Source organism: Oryctolagus cuniculus, chromosome 20 (genome assembly GCF_051225735.1).
Source record: "Oryctolagus cuniculus isolate XC-2025 breed Fujian yellow rabbit chromosome 20, ASM5122573v1, whole genome shotgun sequence".
NCBI lineage: Eukaryota > Metazoa > Chordata > Mammalia > Lagomorpha > Leporidae > Oryctolagus > Oryctolagus cuniculus.
In genome coordinates, this window is record NC_142886.1 from 10,357,661 (window position 1) to 10,379,646 (window position 21,986).

The following is a 21,986-nucleotide window of genomic DNA, read 5'->3' on the forward strand; positions in this document are numbered from 1 at the left end:
CCACGCCCGGCCCCGAGGAAGCCTCCCAAGACAGCCACCCACGACTTCCCTGCCGCCACACCCAGGGCCACTGAGGAAGAGTGACCTGCGGAGCTCCCAAAGGTTCAGGAAGGCCTTTCCTCCTCACTGAGCCCGGGGGTCTTACTGAGTCAGGGTGTGGCTCGGCCATGCTCTGCCATGGAAAACGCTGACGAAGCCAGCGCCCCCTTCTGACTCATGCTGGGTCTGCGTGGGCCCCGCAAGCCCCGCTCTTCCCAGAGCTCCTTGCCTGTGCTACGAGGACCTCGTTCCAGAACCTCGGGTGTGGTTCCAGGGTGGGCCGCTCGCTGGCTTGTGAAATGGGGCTGTGCACCCCGAACATGACGCTGTTCAGGGACGCCAGGCTGGGGATCTGCTGAGGACAGCTTGCCTGCCCTTGTCCGAGCAATGGCGCTTCCGTGGTGACTTGGCCAAAGGCACCGTTACTCAGTACCACGGGGTACTTACCCGTAACCTTCGGATCTGGATGTCAGAGAACTTTCTCACTCCATTTACGGAGGGTACCAAGCGGTTAAAGAGAGCCTTAAAGAAAAGGAAGAGAAGGCCTTTCAGGTAAGAATGCACTGCATCGCTCCTGCACCATCGGTGCTCAGGCGGCCAACGCTACCTGGGCAGCTTCAGCCCCTGCCAAAGGGCCCGCGGGGTTCCCGGGGCCCAAGCACCCTACCTTGTCTGTCTGGGTCAGTTCATGGAACATCCGAGCATCGATGGCCGCAGCCACGAGGTTGTTGGCTGCGGTGATGGCGTGGATGTCACCGGTGAGGTGGAGATTGAACTACAAAAGAACAGAGGCCCCCTCAGGCTCCCACCGCCCCCGTGCCTTCCCAGCCTCATGCTGTTACAACCAGAACTCTGTGTTAACGGCCAGCGGCGTCCTGATGGCAGAGGGTCCATGACCCCCAACACAGGAAGTCTCGCAGATGGGAGCGAGCGGCCACGCATCCTCGGAGGAAACTCTCCTACACGCGGAACTTGCAGTCTCGCGCAAGGCTACGTCCCGCGACCAGAAATGCCTCACGGGGGCTCCACAACAGCAAGCGTTACTGGGGACAACTCAGCCCTGCCAACGGTGACCTGGAAGGAGCACAGTGTTCCCAGCCCTCGCGTGGGCACTCTGCACTCACTGTGTGGTGGGCTTCCCAGGATCATGCTCCATGAGATCACTTGGTTAAAAGGATCACTCCACTCAATGGCACACTCAGAAGCCAAGCTGTGCCCCAAGACTCAGATGGCCTCCCCTGTGTGCCACTTCTGCTGAGAAACAAGTCGTTTGCCCACCAAAAGCTCTAAGGAAAAGGCAGATCTCTGGAGGGGCAAAGAGAGGAGAAAGGGGCTGATTCCACCGAATTCTGGAAAACTTTACCTCTTCCATAGGAATGACCTGGGAGTAGCCACCTCCTGCAGCGCCACCTAGGGGACAGCAAGGGCAGAGACTTGTGTTAAGCTTGTGTCTCCAAGACTCCCAAACCACACAAAAGCAAATCAGTTTTTATAACTACTGGGCATGTTGTTTGTTTACTTTTTACAATCATTTGGAGATATCTAAGTGTTTTCTAATTTTCTTCTACCACACTAGAACACTTGATCCTGTTCATGTTGAATTGTCTCTCAATTGAAATCTGAGTCTAAATGACAAAACCATGAACACACAGGTACATACCTACTCATTATCTTTAGAAACAGGTTCCCCGTGATGCCTAACACAGTAAAAGACCCAGCTGACAGCTACATAAAGGCAAACCTGTTCAATGTCTTACTCTCATAAACCTACTCTGGCTTTCAAAAAAGGAATACTTAAGATATCGCTAAAATGGAGACTACACTTCTTCCTAAATCGGAGACATACATTAGAAGACAGCTTTAGTTTGTTCTGGCCCATGTCAATTATTAACCAAGGCCAATCAAAAATATGCAGGTTACCGCATTGTCACGGAGATCAATGTCAAGTTGGGGTACAGAGGCTGCTTTTGTGAGGCAGAGACTATGCAGGAGAGGAAAAGGCCCACTTGAAGTTGAGGGGGTTGTAAGGACACTCTCGAAAGCAGAGCGAGCTCAGCACAGCAGGGTAAGGTGGCCCAGTGTCACCACGGCAGTAATCGCCAGGACACGCAGGAGGGACACCCTGTCACCAAGCCTATGAGAAAGCCAATGCTAAGATCCTACAATAACTCAGAAAAATGTTATTAACAGCATGTTTACACCACTGCGGCTGTCAAAACCTGAAGGTAAAGTGTGGGTTCTGATATCGTGTTTTCCTCCTATCAGAAGCAGAGTTGAGGTGAGGGTTGGCCTAGCAGTTAAGACACTGGCTAACATGCTGGCGTTCCACAACACAGCACCTGCGTTTGACGCTGGGCTCTCACTCCTGATTCCAACTTCCTGCTAACACAGCCCTTGAGAGGCAGCAGTTTTGGCTCGAGTAGTTGGGTCCCTGCTACCCACGCGGAAGACCGGGATTGAATTCTTGCTGCCAGTTTCAGCCCAGCCCAATACTGCGCCATTATAGGCATTTGGGAGGTCAGTCAGTGAATGGGGGCTCTGTGCCTCTACCTCTCAAAAACACCCCACAACAAACAGCAGCACGGCGTTGACCACAGTGGTTCAGAGTCTGAAACAGACTATGGTACTTAGTAACGGTGCCTTTGGCCAAGTCACCACTGGAGTCCCATTGCTATGATCTGACACTGCAGGGTAGAGTAAAATACACATAAACGGCTTTGTGCAAGTCTGGCACCACCATGCGCTCAGGAAGAGTAGGTTTTCTTTACTCCTAGCAGGGGGAACGTCTGTGGGATGTGTCTTTGATCAGAGAGTCAGCATGAAGAACATTCATGCTCCCCCTTCTTGTCACTGTGACAGTGGACTGTTGGAGTCAAAAGTACCCATAGCTACACCCGATCCACCCCAGAGAACCCCTGTGCAGTCTCAAATAGTGACAGCAGGAGCTGGGGTGACAGCCCTGTAGCAGGTGCCAAGAGGACATCGCTGGGGGCTAAAACGTTGGGAGATACCATAAGCATTCAAGGTTCAAGTGGCCTGGGAGCGCTGAAGGACAGGCGGGGGCCCTGCAGCCACCCTGGTACCTTTGATCCCGAAGGTGGGGCCCTGGGAGGGCTGGCGCACACACGCGAAGACGTTCTGGGAGAGGTGGGCGCCCAGGGCTTGCACCAGGCCGATGGTGGTCGTGCTCTTCCCCTCTCCCAGCGGCGTGGGAGTTATTCTTCAGGAAGAAAGCAAAAGGGGACAAGGTTTATTGACTTGCAGAAACAAGTTTATCTGGATCGCGAAGTCAGATCTAGCCTACCTGTGTCCTAATTGCAACAATGAAAGAGACAAAAGAGCCCCGAGAGGAATCTTTCCAGAAGTCTTAGCTGTAATCTCTAAAAAACCCTTGAAATTCAAGAAAATGCCTGCTGTATTCTAGCTTTTACCCCTACAAGGAAGAAAAGTACTTTACCCTGTAGACAGACACTGCTATAATTCTAATTTCTGAATCTCTAAAACTAGCTTTGATATATAATTTAGCCTAGGGAAAAAAAGACGCTCAGTAGATTTACTGAATGACTGCATTTTTGGTCTTCCATCTGAAGACCAGGTTTTAAAACCATAACCTTGGCTAATTTTCTTATCTCTGAAGGAGTATAATCTATTTCCCAGGGTAGCTCTAAGGATCAAATGAGATCAAATACAGCTGCAAATGCTAAAACCAAATTAAAGGCACTTCCACGTACACTAGAACATGCGAAGTGCAAATTCAAACTCTGGTAATAATAACGAGGATCTGGGCTGGCGCTGCGGCCTAGTGGGTAAAGCTGCTGCCTACAGTGCTGGCATCCCATATGGGCGCCGGTTCGAGAGCCAGCTGCTCCACTACCGGTCCAGCTCTCTGCTACGGCCTGGGAAGGCAGTGGAAGATGGCCCAAGTGCTTGGACCCCTGCAACCACATGGGAGACCAAGAAGAAGCTCCTGGCTCTGGATCGGAGCAGTTCCAGCCGTTGTGGCCAATTGGGGAGTGAACCAGTGGATGAAGACCTCTCTCTCTGTCTCTCCTCTTCCTGCATAACTCTGACTTTCAAATAAATAAATAAATCTTAAAAAAAAATAATAACAAGGATCAATATTCAGATTGAACTGTCAGAGGCAGCAGCGGTCTGGCACAGCAGTTGGGATGCCTGTGTCCCCTATCAGAATGCCCGGATTTGAGTCCTGGCCCTACTCCTAATTCCAGCTTCTTCCTAATGCACACCCTGGGAGGCAGCAGGTGATGACTCTAGTAGTCGGGTCCCTGTCACCCATGTGGGAGACCCGGATTGAGCACTAACTCCTAGCTTCAGCCCCAGACCAGCCCCAGCCATTAACAGGCATTTGGGGAGTGAACCAGCAAATGGGAGCATGCTCGCTCTCTCTTGCTCTCTCTCTCTCTAACAGTAAGAGAAAGATGCTCCTGGCAGAACGAGTGAAAAGCATACCCAGTCACCACTACGTATTTTCCATCGGGCTGGTGCTTCAGCCGTTCCAGAGCCGACAGCAGAATCTTGGCCTTGGTTTCACCGTACAACTCCACCTCTTCCGAGCGCAGACCAATTTCTCGAGCCAGGTTCCCAATGGGCTTCGGTTTGCAAGATCGTGATATATCAATGTCACTTTGAAAACAAGAAAGTCACTATCTTTACCCACAGGGTTTAATTCATTAACTCCACACTAGGCATGACCTCCTGCACCCCAGCTCCACCTCTGACCCTGCCTGCAGAGGGAGCACACAGGGACCCAGGGTCACCATCAGCTAAGCCCAGCAATCCACAAGGGTCCCCACTGGGGGTAGCTCAGCTCTACCTTGGCACAGGTGTCCTGAGGTTAAGGCTGTTGTACCGAATCCTCCACTTTCCCGGCTGGAGCTTCTCCAGGAAACGCTTAGCACTTTCCACCGTGCTCTAAACATGAAAGACGCCAGGCTGAGAAGAGCGGGTTACTTCAACCTCCCTGCAGTCCAGACCTAGGCCACTTCAGCTCGGTCACAAAATGATCGGCTACACGCCCCACGCACTCCCAGGCTCCAGTGTAGGCACAAGAACACAGGCGCCTAAAGTGCATGGGGGTTGCCTGCCCACCGACCCCACATCAGATCGTGTGCACGGGGTGGGCAGGGGCACTTCAGAAAGTTCATGGAAAATGGAATCAGAAGTTCAGTTTATTTGGATGCTAAAGGAGTTGAAAGCCACGCGTACAAGTGGTCTTCGGAGTTCATAACAGTATGTATTAAAAAATAACGGTGCATGGACTTCAAGAATTTATGCCAATAAACGTCTTTTAAATCCACTTTTCCATAGTCTTTCTGAAGTCTCCTCATGGTATCAAAAGCAGGCAAACCCAGTCAGAGTCTTCGCATTTCTCTCTTCTGGGAAGTTACTATATTCCAAAGGGAACTGGAACCGGGCCATCCCCGCTTCCTCTACCAATGTGACTCACACCCTCCCTATTCTCCAGTTCCCCTTATCCTTCAACAGGTTCACCTCTTCACTAGCTTAGACCTTACGCCACTTCTACTGGGGGGAAGAGCAGTGAGGGAACACGACTGTTCTCCAGACCCGCGCGTCACAACCCTGGCCTCACAAGCACCTGCATCAGCATGGCCACCGTCATAGGCCCGACGCCACCCGGCACGGGGGTGATGAAGGCCGCCCTCTCTTTGGCCTCGTTGTACGCCACGTCACCCACGACCTTCTTCCCGCTTGGTTTGGTATCATCTGGTCAGGCAGGAAAAAAAATCAAATCAAAGCACAGCAAGGTCTCAGAATCTCAATCCTGGTCTTTAAAATCTCCAAGTTAAGTGGCCACTTACGACAGCCTACTCCAAAAGCTACGGTAGACTCTATTATTATTATTTTTTTTTTTTATTTTTTTGACAGGCAGAGTGGACAGAGAGAGAGAGAGACAGAGAGAAAGGTCTTCCTTTTGCCGTTGGTTCACCCTCCAATGGTCGCCACGGCCGGTGGGCTGCAGCCGGCACACCACGCTGATCCAATGGCAGGAGCCAGGAGCCAGGTGCTTCTCCTGGTCTCCCATGGGGTGCAGGGCCCAAGCACTTGGGCCATCCTCCACTGCACTCCCTGGCCACAGCAGAGAGCTGGCCTGGAAGGGGGGCAACCGGGACAGAATCCGGTGCCCCGACCGGGACTAGAACCCGGTGTGCCGGCGCCGCAAGGCGGAGGATTAGCCTAGTGAGCCGCGGTGCCGGCCTTTACGGTAGCCTCTAAAGCTGAGTTAGTCCGATCAGGTTCAAGTGCCACCTTTACTTAACAGCTGTGGGATGACAGGTGATTTCCTCGGGAAGAAAATCTTCTTTTACCTGCAAAAATTCCTAAGATGCTCAAAACCTGGAGAATCCTTTTGTAGTCATTCAGGTAGCAAATAAAATATCAATTAATTTTTTTCTTAAAACCAGCTACCCAGTATATAATGAGCATCTTTTAAAATGTTAATTTGCTAAGGCATAAAAAGAGATGGGGGCGGGGTGCAGTGACAAAGCTCCAGCTATGTCACAGCTGCCAGATGCCGTTTCTACAGCAACTGTCAGCATTTCGTAAGCTCCAAGCAGGAGCTGGAGGAACAATCCAACAACCCATTCCAAAGATGAGCAGCTACTTAAACGGATGCCGAAGGCAAAGAATGTAATTATACTTCCTTTAAGAGGATACAAGAACAACTACAAATCTTACCAGCAAAGAAGAGCTATTCAACAGAACAAAACCCAGTGATGCATCATCGCTCACTCACACAAAGAACAGCCTACACTTGGCTTCAGTGCACTTCCAGGAGGGGCTGGGCACAGGCCTAGACCTTGAGGCAAAAATGTTATTGACGAGGCCAGCACAGGCATACCACATGGGTGCTGGTTTGAGTCCCAGTCGCTCCACTTCACACCCAGCTCTCTGCTGTGGCCTGGGAAGGCAGTAGAAGATGGCCCAAGTCCTTGGGGCCCTGCACCCATGTGGGAGACCCTGAAGAAGCTCCTGGATCTTGGCTTTGGATCAGCCTGGCTCCAGCCACCAGCCGTTTACAGCCATTTGGGAAGTGAAACAGTAGATGGAAGATATATCTCTCTCTCTGACTCTGTAACTCTTTCAAATAAATAAATCTTTTTTTGTTTTTGAAGTCTGACAGTGGTCAGTGTTGTGGCAAGCAGGTTAAGCTGCTGCTTATGATGCTAGCATCCCTTTTTAAAAATAAAAAAGGCTATTGCAGCAGGATCTGGTAGACTCTTAGCCACAACACCCTGCTTTTGATCAGATCTGTAGGGAGGAAGCTCCCCAGTGTGACCCAAAAAACAGAATTGAGAGACTTAGACTCTAGGACTAACTGGTTCTTGCACTGTCAGTCTTCAGCCGTTGTGGGCTCCATGTTCATCTGAAGTCCAAACACAAGAAAATGAATAAATAAAACCACCAACCTCACAGGCCTGCTGCAAGCCAAGAGAGAAAACACGCACATTCCTGAAACTGAGAAAGCTTTCTCCACACACAGGGCTTCTCTTCCTACCCACGACACCGAAGATCTTTTTTTATATGGACAAAAAGGAGCTGGTGAACACGACTGCTTGGGATAGTTTCAGGTTTCTAGGAGATTACGAAGCAGGAAATGACAGCAAAACATTTCCCTTCATAAGCCCTAAAATCATTTCAAAATGCCAAGGAAACAGTCAGGGGTTTTCCCTTTGCATTAGTCCACTTTCTGTTGCTATATCAAAATGCCCAAGGCGGGTATTTTATAAACAAAAGAGGTTTATTTAGCTCACAGTTTGAGGAGTTGAAAGCCTAAGATCTGGCAGCCAAACTGGTTTAGCTTCTGGTGAGGGACCCCCCCCCCCCCCCGGCTGGGCACAGCCTGGCAGGGGTGGCCATGTGCAGAAGGAACCAAGCCTGGCTTTGGAACAACCTGCTTTTGTGCAACTACCTTGGGGTTCCATAAGAACTCCATCAGTCTTTTCTGAGGGTGTGTCCCCAAGACCTCATCACCTTCCACTAAGCCCCACCTCAAAAAGGTTCCACCATCTCCTAACACCGTGGGGCCCAAGCCTCCACCCAGCGCATGAACCTTCAGAAGACAAACTATGTGCAAAGCATGGCACCTTTCGTACAGGTGTGTCAAGTTTAACCCAGAAGTTACCTAAAAACACCTCCTGTTGGCCGGCGCCGCGGCTCACTAGGCTAATCCTCCGCCTAGCGGCGCCGGCACACCGGGTTCTAGTCCCGGTTGGGGCACCGGATTCTGTCCCGGTTGCCCCTCTTCCAGGCCAGCCCTCTGCTGTGGCCAGGGAGTGCAGTGGAGGATGGCCCAGGTGCTTGGGCCCTGCACCCCATGGGAGACCAGGAAAAGCACCTGGCTCCTGGCTCCTGCCATCGGATCAGCGCGGTGCGCCGGCCGCAGCGCGCCAGCCGCGGAGGCCATTGGAGGGTGAATCAACGGCAAAAGGAAGACCTTTCTCTCTGTCTCTCTCTCTCTCACTGTCCACTCTGCCTGTCAAAAAAAAAAAAAACACCTCCTGCATCGCCATCTATGTGTTCACAGCGGTCAGTTTCAGTTCCACCCACACATCCCTCACTGCCCAGGTAAATACTGCCCTGCGAGAGCTCAGGTGTGTTCCTAAACCACACAGCAGCAGGGTGGACTTGAGTGCCTGCTGGTGTGCGTTCAGATGTGGTCCCCGGGAAGAGTGACCACTTCTCAGCCCAAGTAGACGGCTTGGAAAACCAACAAGCACTTTGGTTGCCTACTCCCAGACCTGGAACTTCTCTTGCATTGAGAAATGACAGGTAAAAGATTCAGCGTGGTACCCAGCTGAGCCCCTTCACGCTGAATCTGATGCTGTCTGAGAAAGGAGGCCAGTGCAGAAGCCGCGACACTGAGTAGCTGGAGTCTGGATCAGGGCAGGGAGGGGAAAGTGTTCCCTCTGTGTAATCCTCCCAGATAAAACACTACTAATCCAGCCCTTCTCAAAACACCCTCAGCAAGCCAACCAGGAGGAACGCTGCCACATGTTCCTCTGCCCAACATTTCCTGCTCTCTATTTAAATGTTAAATGCCTTGGGGGGGGGGGCGGCAAAACATCCATCTACCATAATTCACTGTTAATTTGTCAAGTGACTTATTCCTGCTATTCCATGCAAATGATTTCAAATCATCAAAATATGAACCAAGCAGTGGCCCAGTTGTGAAGACATTGTTTCCAGAACTGAAGATTTGCTTGGGACAGGTGTTTAGGGTAATGGTTAGGACAACAGCCGGGACACCTGCCTCGCAGAGGCCCTAGTGCGGAGCCCCATCTCTGTTCCTGGCTCTACCTTCCTGCTAAGGCACATCCTAGGAGCAGCAGGTGCTGGTTCAAGTATTTAGGTCTCCGCCACTCAAGTAAGAGACCTGAAATGAGTTCCCAGTTCCTTGCTTGAGCCTGGGCCAGCCTCAACTCTAGAGACAACTTGGGAAGTGAACCAACAAATAAGAGCTCTTTCTGTCTGTCAATCTCTCTCTCTCTCTCTGTCTTTTAAATACATTTTTAAAAAATTAAAATGAGTGTTTGCAAAGAACAGTCATTAAGTCTTCTGCTCACTCATTGGTCTGTAACTCTGTGACTCCGCCTCATCCAGACTTAGCTGCCTATACACCCAGGATCAGCAGACACTGCCGACAGGTGGGAGGACCCTGCTTTGTTCTACTTCTACTTTAGCATCCCGGCCAGGAAGCAATGTGAACAGGGCAGTGAGTTCCACACCGAAGTCAACTCTTCCGAGCTGTCTGCGGGACTGCAGATAACCCGCCCACGTCCTCCTTCTCCATCTCTCACCTCCAATCCCAAAGGCACCAAAGGCAGAAACCCGATCCAGGAGATGCCAGTTTTTCAGAGGAAGCTTGACTGTCAGATCGCAAGTATCCAAAAGTGAGTTGTAGGAGAGCAATTTTTCTATCACCCAATAGGTAATTATACTACCAGAAAATGAGTGATCAATTATGAGCGACTGTCTTCACAGCACGGCAGGCCGAGTGGGAGGCAGGTTAAAAACAGTGAAGACTTGACAGTGACTAACGCTCCTGGCAGCTCAGCGTCTACACTTTGAGCTTGAGATGAAAAGGGAGACGGAAGACTAGTCTTGCTCTAACTCCTTTCAATAATGCAACAGATCTGAGAGCCGGTGGTCAGAAGGCAAGAAGCTGGACACAGCCCCCTGAGAGCACCGCTGATGGGCTAGCAAGGGGAACGCAGGACACCAAGTGGGAGACAATGCCAGGTTCTACGGGAGGGGGGAGGGAGGTAAGGATTTTCAACAAGAGAGATCCACTTGCATTGAGAGGGATCAGACAGATCTGGGATGAACACCAGCCATCACAGGTGGGGAGGGAATGGTTCCAAGTACACAGCTGAGCCTTACTCAACCAAGGCGCCCAAGGCCGGCCTGGTGCCGGTGCACAGAAGTAGTCGATCAGTTAACAACTGTGCCTTTCTTGCACGAGTCTTTACAGGGTACCTTCAAAAGTTCATGGAAAATGGAATTAGAGGTTAAATTATGGTGTAAAACATATTTTTGAGGGGCTGGCGCTGTGGCGCAGTGGGTTAACGCCCTGGCCTGAAGTGCCGGCATCCCATATGGACGCCGGTTCGAGAGCCGGCTGCTCCACTGCCGACCCAGCTCTCTGCTGTGGCCTGGGAAAGCAGTGGAAGATGGCCCAAGTCCTTGGGCCCCTGCACCCGCATGGGAGACCTGGAAGAAGCTCCTGGCTCCTGGCTTCAGATCGGCGCAGCTCCAGCCGTTGTGGCCATCTGGGGAGTGAACCAGCAGATGGAAGATCTTTCTCTCTCTCTCTCTCTCTGTAACTATGTCTTTCAAATAAATAAAATCAATCTTAAAAAAAAATCATATTTTTGAAATTTAGGCACACAAAAGATCTTCAAAAAGCTCATGAAAAACTGTGTATTATTGAAATATTATGCAGCTTTCAAAATTGCTCTACACCAAAATAAACTCACTTTTTTTTTTTCTCTTTTGATTACTTAAGGGCAGACAGGTAGGTTGAACAAAAGCTCCGATTCACTGGTTCAAATGCCAGCAGTGGCCACAGCTGGGCAGGGCTGACACTGGGAATCAGGAGCTCAACTGAGGTCTCCCACGTCGGGGGCAGGGACCAAGGACGAAGGACCTGAGACATCGCTGTTTTCCAGCGCCCACCCCTAATCTTATGTTAATTCCATTTTCTAGGATCTTTTTGAAGCTCACGCATATTTTCCTTTGAAATTTCAGGGTTGACAGAATAGCCTGCTCTGCCAAGGATGCAAACCTGGGACCTGCCAAAGAGAAACGTGCAGGGGAGGGAAAGTGGTCCAGCTCAGCACAGGTGAAGGCAGGTGTCCACGAAGCGCAAGTCAGACACGAGGTGGCGCTGGTCACCGAAACAGCATGAGCCCAAGGAGCCTGAGCTGGTGAGGCACGTGGAGGAAAAGGTCCTGGGGCCATGCCTCAGGGGGGTGGGGCAAGGCAAGAGCAGGAGGTGGGTCTGGGTAGGGTTCAGCTGAGAGCAGGGACACCAGGGAGAGAGATATCCAGGTAAGGGCTAACGCTGAGAACAGGGGGGACAGAAACAAGTTCCTGGTATTTAAAAAACACGACCAGGGGCTGATGTTGTGGTGTAGCGGGTAAAACCGCTGCCTGTAGCACTGGCATCCCATATGGGCGCCGGTTCAAGTCCAGGCTGCTCCACTTCTGATCCAGCTCTCTGCTATGGTCTGGGAAAGCAGTAGAAGATGCCCCAAGTGCTTGGGCCCCTGCACCTGCGTGGGAGACCCAGAAGAAGCTCCTGGCTCCTGGCTTCAGATTGGCCCAGCTCTGGCCACCGTGGCCTTCTGGGGAGTGAACTGGCAGATCAAAGACCTCACTCTCTCTGCCTCTGACTCTCTACCTCTGCCTTCAAGCCTGGGTCAGACCGCTGTAAAACCCTTCTAGGGAACCCTGGGCAGGATGAGCTCCTCCTCTGAACTCTCACAGCATTTCCAACAATGACACCATGTCCTCAATCCAGCCATCACCTCCCTTAAAATGAAGGGGGAGCTCAAGGTGCAGACAAAGCAGCAGCTTCCTTTCTCTGCCTCCCTCTCTCTCTCTCTGGACAGAGACACCTTGGGAACCACGGGCTCTGCCACCAGGTGAGTCAGCCTACAAGGTGACCTTTCCACCTGCTACCGCGTGCACCCTCAGGCGAGGACATCTGTCCCGGCCTCTGCACTTCAACCTTGACATGTGACAAGAAGGTCTCACTCGGGACTGCCTGGGTGACCCGCACATCCCCTCTGCTGGGCCTTCTACCAGAGACCACTTCCTCCCCCAGCAACGCTCACCTGAGACATAATTGATGCCACAGTCGATGACAACTGCCCCAGGTTTGATCCACTCCCCTTTCACCATTTCAGGCTGACCAGTTGCGACCACCAAGATGTCACCTTTGTTTACCTGGGGAAAGGAAATGAGAATGAAACACGTGCCAAAAGATCTAGACGTGGAAAGCACCCCTCTACGCTTTGTACTAAATTCTTCATAGGACACTGGATCCAGGCCTCCAGTGTAAGCCACTCAGTTTCCAGAGCCTTGTGCTGGTGTCTCAGCCCTGCTCTCACCACCACACTCATCCTCCCCGGGCACTGTATAGAATGGGGAAGCGACGAGCACCTACAGGGTAGTGGGGAGCACAGGCCTAGGACCCCCTCCCCGGGCAATGGAATGGCCAGAGACGGCTCCACAGAGCCCTGCTCCAGGAGGAATGAGAGACAAGGTGTTGGGCCTCTCTCCAGCTCTCGCCCCACATTTAAGAGTGCCCTGCACTGCCGACGGGAACACGGACATGTGAGCATTCTTGGGCTTAGGAACGTGATGCAGGGATCAAGAGCAAGCAGGTGTAGATGTCACAGGACCACTGCTCTTAGCCTCCTGTGGCACCTCTGCCTCTAATGCCACCAGCTTTAGGCACATGGATCTGGCTGCCAGCGGTCAACTCCCAGGCTTCTACAGCTAACCCCTGTCTACCACGAGGCACACAGGTGCACAAAGTCTACCATTAGAACAAACTCAGCACAAACTTGGGCTGGTTTTTAACTTCAATTAGTTTCTTTGTCTTGTAAAAGGACTCAGAACGGTACAGAGGTGAAATGAGTTAAGGGAGGAAAAGCCCACGCCAGGGCCTGGCACTTCAGCGCTGGCCACTCCCGTGATGTGAACAGAACTTCAGGGGCCAGCGTGGAGGTGCAGCGGGTAAAGCTGCCGCCTGCAACTCCGGCATCCCATATGGGCGCAGGTTCGTGATCCAGCTGCTCTACTTCAGATCCAGCTCCCTGCTGGTGCACCTAGGAAAGCAGTAGAGGATGGCCCAAGGGCTTGGGCCCCTGCAGCCATGAGGGAGACGCAGAGGAAGCTCCAGGATCCTGGCTTCAGGTTGGCCTAGCCCCAGCCATTGTGGCCATTTGGGGAGTGAACCAGCGGATGGAAGATCTCTTTCTCTCTCTCCCTTTCTCTCTGTATAACTCTTTCAAATGAATAAATCTTTAAAAAAGAGAGAACTCCAACACACACACACAGACACACACACAGCAATGAGCAGACACCCACGTGCACACGCACACACGTGGAACACCTTCTACTCCGGAACTCACCTCCTTATCCAGATTGGCAGTCTTGGAGTGGCAGGTGGTCACCGTGGCATTGTTCCACAGGAGCAGGTCATGCATTGGCGCACCGACTATCTTACTGCGCCCGACCACCACAGCGTGCCTGCCGGCAATCTGCACTCCTGAAATGAGAGCCAGCAGGCATCAGGGGTAGGGGAAGGAGGCCGCCCTCCTTCGCAGGCCACCGGCGTGGGAGAACACAGGACAGCAGGTGCACAGGGACAGGTCCTTTACATCAACCAGACGCCTTTCTAAAAAAACTCCTTTTTTGGCAATGACAGTCTCATTCTGGAGTTTCAGCTATAAACTGGGACTTGCACATGTGTCCTTCTTGCCGTGGGTTTTTGAGAGGCGCTTGAAGCCAAGATCCATTCATTGAGTCATAGGGGAGTGGGAAGAAAACCTACACTCAAAAAAGACACACCGCTGACATACCACTAAACAGCCATATGGGAGAAGGCATCAGATGACAGAAAATCTGTTATTACAATAAATAGGGTACATGTAACGGGACAGAGAGAGGTGACGGAAATCAGCTGAGTGTCAGTAATTCTTGTCAACTGCGTTTACGCAATCCCTCACCCGACTTTCTCTCCTGGCTTAGGGCTCAGCCATAGGGTTATTTGCAGTGAAGGCATAAAAGGGAAATTTACTGTAGTGGAGCGCTTTCTTTTTTTGCTTACTCAGCCACCACCCTTCCCACCATACGCCAACATCGTTTTCAGGAAGGACCCGCAGTCCACTCAATGGCGAAGCTTTAGGGAGCACCCAGTGGTGGGCAAGTGACAAGCAGGTGGACAGTGTTTCACTGCTGGTCAAGGAGACCAGGCCCCAGGACTGTTGGGCACAGGGATAAAACGAGGCTCAAGCTGCCTGGGGTCGTGGAGCCCGTGCATGAGCCGGCCACCCAGAGGAAAAAGTCTTGAGAACTCAACCTGAGCCCTTCTAATACAGCAACACTGAAGGCAGTGGGCCCCTGCTTAGGGCAGTGTGGATTTAAATTACGCTTCCTGCATAAAATCAGTTTATCCAAAGATAAGCTCTCATGTGAGGCACACAGCATGAGCACCTAGAAGAAAAGACCTGGGCATGAGAGGGTTTAAACGGCGCCTTCCTGTACTTTTCAGGAATCAGCAGAAGAGGTGAGGCTGCATTCAGACCAACAGTAGCCTCTCCTCCTCAGGAGGCCGTGGAAGCTGACAGCCACTGCAGCTTGGGGATCGGCTTTCATCACGCTGTAACACAGTTTGCTAAACATGCTTCGGAACACAAATGCGGTGTGAAGGCTGTCCCAAGGCCACGGCCTGACCTTTTCTTGCCAACCACAGAAAATGCACGCTGGCCAAAACTTTCCACTTGAAACTTCTGGCCTTCTTCTTTTTAAAGGGGCCCACCTCCTTATAAAATACAACCTCTGCCCAAACTATTCATCATGAAATTAGAATGTCAAGGTGCTAACGAGGTAGCTCCCTGACACGGCCGATTGCTGGAGAGATCCATTTTCGGCCATTTGTCTAGTCTCAGAATTTCCAGGGAGATCTGCTGTCGGTTTCCTGGATGGGGACTTGTCATTAAATTCTTATTGCCTAGAGGTTATTTTTATTTTCACAAAAACAAATCAATTTGAACCCAAGGGACCAGTGCAGGGTTAAAGCCCTGGCCTGCAGTGCAGGCATCTTATATGGGTGCTGGTTCGAGTCCCAGCTGCTCCACTTCCAATCGAACTCCCTGCCAATGGACCTGGAAAAGCAGTGAAAGATGGCCCAAGTGCTTGGGCCCCTGCATCCACGTGGGAGACTTGGAAGAAGCTCTTGGCTCCTGGCTTTGGATCGGCTCAGCTCCAGTCATTGAGGCCATTTGGGGGTGAACCAGTGGATGGAAGACCTCTCTCTGTGACTCTTTCAAATAAATAAAATTTAAAAAAATTTGAACTTAAATAATCCTGAGTTCAAATCTTGGTTCTGCCACTTCTGGACAAGTTACTCAACCTGTGTACGCCTGTTTTCTTGGCTGCTGAACAGCAATGACACCTACCCCATAGGGTTGTGAGAAATTAAATGAGAATGCAGGTAGAGCCCCCAGTAAACAGGCCCTTTGCCACTCAACTCTTTATTTATGGTCCAGGGTGCATCCCTTCTATACCCCTGCTTGTCAAGCCCAGGCTCCAGGAAAATGTCCTCTCGTTTGATTGGCTGGTTTTTACCTGTCTCTTTGATGAGTTCCAAGCATCCTTTAGGCGTACAAGGGATGAAACAGTCATTGAGATCACCTCTAGCAAGTTTCCCTGCACTGATGCTAGTCAGTCTGTAACAACAAAAGTGACAAAAATAAGAGGAAATCGGAGGTCATTAGCTGTCTTCATTCTCCAGAAGCAAATCTACGTTCTTGAATTAGAGACACAAGGGGGGCTCGAAAAGCTTGTGAGAAACGGATTAGCAGATCAGTTTATTTTGGCACCAGGAATTTTGAAATCCATGTACACTTTTTTCATAACAGGCATTTCCATGACCTTTTGAAGGTCCCTGATACACTGTAAGTGCAATCATGAAATGTGCCACACTCACCCATCCACATCCTTTTCAGGGACAATGGCATTGATCACTGCTTCAGTATTGATGGGACTTTCTGAATCTAAAGGTAGCTGCACGATGAACCCGTGGACAGTGGAGTCTTCATTCAAAGACGTAATGCACTTCAACACCTAAGAGCAATGCAGAAATCAAAAGCGAGAGAAGGGGCCGGCACCGTGGCGTAGCGGGTAAAGCCGCCGCCTGCACTGCCAGCATCCCATATGGGCACCACTTCAAGTCCTGGCTGCTCCACTTCTGATCCACCTCTCTGCTATGGCCTGGGCAAGCAGTAGAAGATGGCCCAAGTCCTTGGGCCCCTGTACCCACATGGTAGACCTGGAAGAAGCTCCTGGCTCTGGTTTCAGATCAGCTCAGCTCCAGCCATTGAGGCCATTTGAGGAGTGAATCAGAGGATGGAAGACTTCTCTCTCTCTTCTATGACTGCCTCTCTGTAACTCTGCCTTTCAAGTAAATAAAATAAATCTTTTTTTTTCTTTTTTTGACAGGCAGAGTGGACAGTCAGAGAGACAGAGAGAAAGGTCTTCCTTTACCGTTGGTCACCCCCCAATGGCCGCTGCGGCCGGTGCATAGTGCTGATCTGAAGCCAGGAGCCAGGTGCTTCTCCTGGTCTCCCATGGGGTGCAGGGCCCAAGCACTTGGGCCATCCTCCACTGCACTCCCTGGCCACAGCAGAGAGCTGGCCTGGAAGAGGGGCAACCGGGACAGAATCTAGCGCCCCGACCGGGACTAGAACCCGGTGTGCTGGCGCTGCAAGGCAGAGGATTAGCCTGTTGAGCTGCGGCGCCAGCCAATAAAATAAATCTTTAAAAAAGAAATGAAATTGAAAGATAAGTTTATTTTTTGTGCAAAAAATACTTTGAAATCTATGCAGTTTTTTCATAATAGACATCTGCATGGACTTTCTCAAAGATCCTTTGTATGTACAGATTTCAACATTTTTTGCATCAAAATAAATTTAATCAGTTTTCCTTGAACTTTTTTTCCAAGAACTTTTAAAAAAATTATTTTTTATTTGAAAGGCAGAGTGACAGAGAAAGAGAGAGACAGATACTTTCCATCCACTGGTTCCCTATCGAAATTGCCCTAATAGCCATGGCTGGGCCAGGCCAAATCTAGGAGCCACCTGGGTCTCCCAGGTAGCGGGGGAACAGGGTCCCACGTAGCTGGGCTATCATCCACTGCCTCCCGAGCTCATTAACAGGAAGCCAGACTGGGAGCTTGGCATAGAGTCAGGGGCTCCAATATGGAAGGAGTTTCCCCAAGCAACACACAGTGCCCACCCTGAACTACCCTGGTATTCAGTTTCTAACTACAGAAAACCACCGAGCAGGAGGTGTGATGAGCACAGCGCCGCGCCCACTTCTGAGCGCCCCTCACGTGGCGGGTACTGTCCAGCATTGTCTGCAGTACAGTCTCAGGCACGTTAAACGCTCCAGTAAACCAACGGCCAGAGAGGAAAGCGAGCTGAGGTGCCTTCCCGCCACTCAGTCCCCAGGCGCTCACCTCAGATTCTGTGGTTGTTCTTGGTAACTTGACGTGAGTGGCTCTGATCCCAATCTGCAAAAACAAAACCAGACCAAACCGTGTGACATCGGTGCATGGCAGCGGGACTTGACACTGACCACTTCTTTCACTGCGAGGACGGCAGGTGGGAGTCACCCCTGCACTGAAGCAGCGCCATGTCTGCTAGGAAAACCGAGGGCAGAAAGTGCTCAAGGGCAAAGCAGAGGCCACGGCTGCGGAGTTCCTCGCTGCTGACTTGCAGCAACAGATGAACTAACGTCTGCTGTGGGTGACGCAAGTGTGTGGGGGCGGAGGTCAGAGGGCGAGGGGTGGGGAGGATGGGAGTGACAGGCTTACCTCTTCAGCAGCCTTCAACTTCATATTTATATAAAGATTGGAATCATCTCTGTTGCCGACCTAGAACAACACACACATGCAAATCAGGCGGCTAGGGAGAAGCAATGCATACAGAAAAGCTTCTAGAATGTTAGCTTTGATAAAAGGAATGTTCAGTCATGTCACCCTTGCTGCAGAGGACTTTTACACAGGACCCGGGGAGGCCTGGGGACAGGGTGGGGATGAGGGCCCAGGTGGTATTACAGGTCCCTCCCCCCCGCAAGGCTCAGCTGATTCCCACAGGAAAGGTAGTGGGGGGCCGGGGGTCTAGTGCTGTGGTGTAGCGGGTAAAGCCGCCACCTGCAGTGCCGGCATCCCATTTAGGCACCGGTTTGAGTCCTGTCTGCTTCACTTCTGGTCCAGCTCTCTGCTAATGGCCTGGGAAAAGCAGTAGATGACCCAAGTCCTTAGGCCCCTGCACCCACATGGGAGACCCAGAAGAAGCTCCTGGCTCCTGGCTTCAGATAGGTGCAGGTTTGGCCATTGCAGCCATCTGGGGAGTAAACCAGCAGATGGAAGACTCCCTCCCCTCCCCCCTCGCTTCTGTCTATTGTAACTCTTTCAAATAAATAAATAAACCTTTAAAGCAAAGATAGCGGATGTGCATGGCACAGGAGAATCCTGGAGCATGGCGGGCTGAGAAAGAAAACCACCTTAGCTCTCAAGAGCTGGAACACCAGAGGGGGAGCATGCTCTGCACCCTCGCCCCCACCAAGCCACACAGAGGGAACCCAGGAGCTCACGGAGAACAGAGGCCCAGGCGAGAGGCTGCAAGTTCTGTCTTTCACAATAACCATTTATCAGTCAGGTGTTATTTTACAGATCCTTTTCTGCACTCTGGGGGTTGACATTTCTCCTGTGCAAGGTTGCAAATGGCTACAGTATGTCTGGTTTCCCCTAGAACTGCAGAGGGCAACGTGGAAGGTCCCGTGACACCAAAGACAACGGAAGCAACTGTGGATGCTGCTACGGGATGGTCCCCTCGGACAGCAGGGGCGTGGCCTGAACCTTGGCTTCAGCTGTCCCTTATATACATAGTTCTCGGTTTTCGTGCTAATTTAAATTTCAAGAAATTCCTTGGAGGGGAATTTGATGTTTTTATCAGTCATCTGTACCTCAATACATTAGTTGCTTCCTCTAGGGGCTTCCCAAGAATTGTGGCCTATCTTTATGTTTCCTCTTTGGTCACTTTCTATATATAGGGGACTTTAAAAAGTCTGTAGAAAAATGGAATTAAGGGGCCAGCGCTGTGGCTCACTTGGTTACTCTGCCTGTAGCGCCAGCATCCCATATGGGCGCCAGGTTCTAGTCCCGTTGCTCCTCTTCCAGGCCAGCTCTCTGCTGTGGCCAGGGAGTGCAGTGGAAGATGGCCCAAGTGCTTGGGCCCTGCACCCCATGGGAGACCAGGAGAAGCACCTGGCTCCTGGCTTCAGATCAGCATGGTGCACCGGCCGCAGCGGCCATTGGGGGGTGACCAATGGTAAAGGAAGACCTTTCTCTCTGTCTCTCTCTCACTGTCTATAACTACCTGTCAAATAAAAAAAAAATGCACTGGACCAGGAGCTTCATCCAGGTCTCCTAGATGGGTGCAGGGGCCCAAACACTTGGGCCATCTTCTGCTGCTTTTCCCAGGGCATTAGCAGGGAGCTGGATTGGAAATAGAGAAGCTGGGACTTGTGCCTGCTATGCCACAAACACTGCCCCCCCCTTTATATTTTAAAATAAACTAAAAGAAAGGTTTCTAGGTATTCTTATTACAAAGATATGGTGAAAGTTTGAGGGACTGGATATGCTAAACTCCCCGATTTCAAAACATATATCATTTCAAAACATATATATATTGAAACACCACACTGTACCCAATAAACATATATCATTATTATCTGTCAATTAAAAAAAAAGATTCACTCTCAGTACAGGCATTTTTATGGGGGAAAACAGTTACACAATCATTAGCAGATCAGAGGCACAAAGAATGATTAGCTAAAGAACATTAGATTCTTGACTGGCATTCAAGTGGGTGGGTGGAAGGCTGGTTTCTCAGAACAAATCTGAATCCCACTGCAGGTTCTCAGGAAACTCTCTTAAGCATTTTATCAGGAATGCGAATGCCTTCCTTGAAGGCGGTTCTGCACTTTAGCATCCTGAGGAGGTCCTTTTCCAGAACAGGTTAGGACGGTTTCTTTACACCGGGAGTCTGCAAAGGGCCAGGCAGCGTGCAGTTTGGGCTTTGCGGGACACACACCCTGTTGCAGCCACCACCGCTGCTGCTTTTTAAAAACCCTTTACAATCTGGACAGCGTTGGACAAGGGCCAGCTGGCTAATCCCTGTTTTATACCATAAAATATCTGGGGTATTGTTCTACTCAGTAAATTTTCTTTTTGTTTCAGGAAGCTTTTGTCAATATTCAAGTGAGTCACATTTATTTTTTTAAAGATTTATTTTATTATTTATTTGAAATTCAGAGTTATACAGAGAGACGAGAGGCAGAGAGAGAGAGAGAGAGAGAGAGGTCTTCCACCTGCTGGTTCACTCCCCAGATGGCCGCAACGGCCGGAGATGCACCAATCTGAAGCCAGGAACCAGGAGCTTCCGCCAGGTCTCCCACACAGGTGCAGAGGCCCAAGGACTTGGGCCATCTTCTACTGCTTTCTCAGGCCATAGCAGAGAGCTGGATCGGAACTGGAGCAACCAGGACCTGAACCAATGCCCATATGGGTTGCCGGTTCTGCAGGCAACAGCTTTACCTGCTATGCCACAGCGCCGGCCCCTACAAGTCACATTTATCTATCTCACTGCTCTTCTTCCTAGTACTTTGTGAGGACTGAGTGACCTACTGTACTCGCGCATCAGGTACTCTGAAAAGCTCCTGGTAGGAAACAAGCGGTAGCTACCACATTGTTAATACTTACAGTATATTATGTGCTAGGGTAATGGAAATACATCCACGTTTATATCTCTTGTGGAAAGTCGAGTCTTAATTTCCTGTAAGTATTCAGTTCTTTGGGAAGTTATCCATCCATTTTATTTAAAAAAAAATCCCACTCTAAGTATATACCTGGGCCAGTTGAGTGTCCCTGAACACAATGCTAAGGAAGTAGCAGAGCTAAGAAGAAAAGCAAGTGGGTTTTGGAGACAGACCTGGGTTCACGGCCCAGACTCAGCTGCTTCCTGACTGCGGCTTTGTGCCAACTGCTCAAGCTCTTTGAGCAACACTTGCTGTGGCTGTGAGGGGACAGCTCCCACCCTGAGGAGGAAGTACATAAATCAGAACAATCAGGAGATCTATACACGTCAGCTGAACTGTAGAGCAGACGCAGTATGGAAGCAGCACTGCCACTGCTTCCGTACGGGAGGAGGAGCAGGTGCAGTTAGACAGACTGGGACCAGGTCTGCACTCAGCGGGGCAGCAGCTGTGGTCAAGAGGACCTCTGTCTAGATCAGCAGCCTAGAGGCACAGAGCAGGTGACTCCAGGGTGCCAGGGAGGGAGCAGAGGGAACACATTCCAAGAGCTTTTATGAGTGGGATTTTAAAAACGTTTGTGGATGGGGCGAGCATCACGACGCAGTAGACTAAGCCGTGACTCGAGATGCTGGTATCCCATGTTGGAGTGCCTGGCTTGTTGCCTGGGTGACCCACTCCCAACCCTGTTAATCCACACATGAGAAGCAGCAGGTGATGACGGAGGATCTGGGTCCCTGCTGCCCACATGATACCTGGACAGAGTTCCTGGATCCTGGTTTCAGTCTAGCTCA

General features: G+C 50.9%; 1 protein-coding gene across 3 annotated transcripts in view; it reads right to left on the bottom strand.

Annotated features, from left to right (window-relative positions):
- MTHFD1 (methylenetetrahydrofolate dehydrogenase, cyclohydrolase and formyltetrahydrofolate synthetase 1) overlaps nucleotides 1-21,986 on the bottom strand; it is a 68,968-nt gene that overhangs the window by 20,593 nt on the left and 26,389 nt on the right. For 2 of the 3 annotated variants that reach the window (XM_008271884.5, XM_070065041.2), the window contains exons 3-15: nucleotides 18,191-18,250; nucleotides 17,834-17,887; nucleotides 16,304-16,440; nucleotides 15,943-16,043; nucleotides 13,725-13,861; nucleotides 12,420-12,531; nucleotides 5,657-5,784; nucleotides 4,874-4,971; nucleotides 4,510-4,683; nucleotides 3,123-3,259; nucleotides 1,403-1,449; nucleotides 707-814; nucleotides 487-561 (exon numbers count right to left, since the gene is read on the bottom strand). In XM_008271884.5, the coding sequence (XP_008270106.3) occupies nucleotides 487-561; nucleotides 707-814; nucleotides 1,403-1,449; nucleotides 3,123-3,259; nucleotides 4,510-4,683; nucleotides 4,874-4,971; nucleotides 5,657-5,784; nucleotides 12,420-12,531; nucleotides 13,725-13,861; nucleotides 15,943-16,043; nucleotides 16,304-16,440; nucleotides 17,834-17,887; nucleotides 18,191-18,250 (1,368 nt within the window). Of the gene's footprint in view, nucleotides 1-486; nucleotides 562-706; nucleotides 815-1,402; nucleotides 1,450-3,122; nucleotides 3,260-4,509; nucleotides 4,684-4,873; nucleotides 4,972-5,656; nucleotides 5,785-7,487; nucleotides 7,507-12,419; nucleotides 12,532-13,724; nucleotides 13,862-15,942; nucleotides 16,044-16,303; nucleotides 16,441-17,833; nucleotides 17,888-18,190; nucleotides 18,251-21,986 lie in introns of those variants that run through there. The other variant, XM_089322834.1, reaches the window with a different exon arrangement.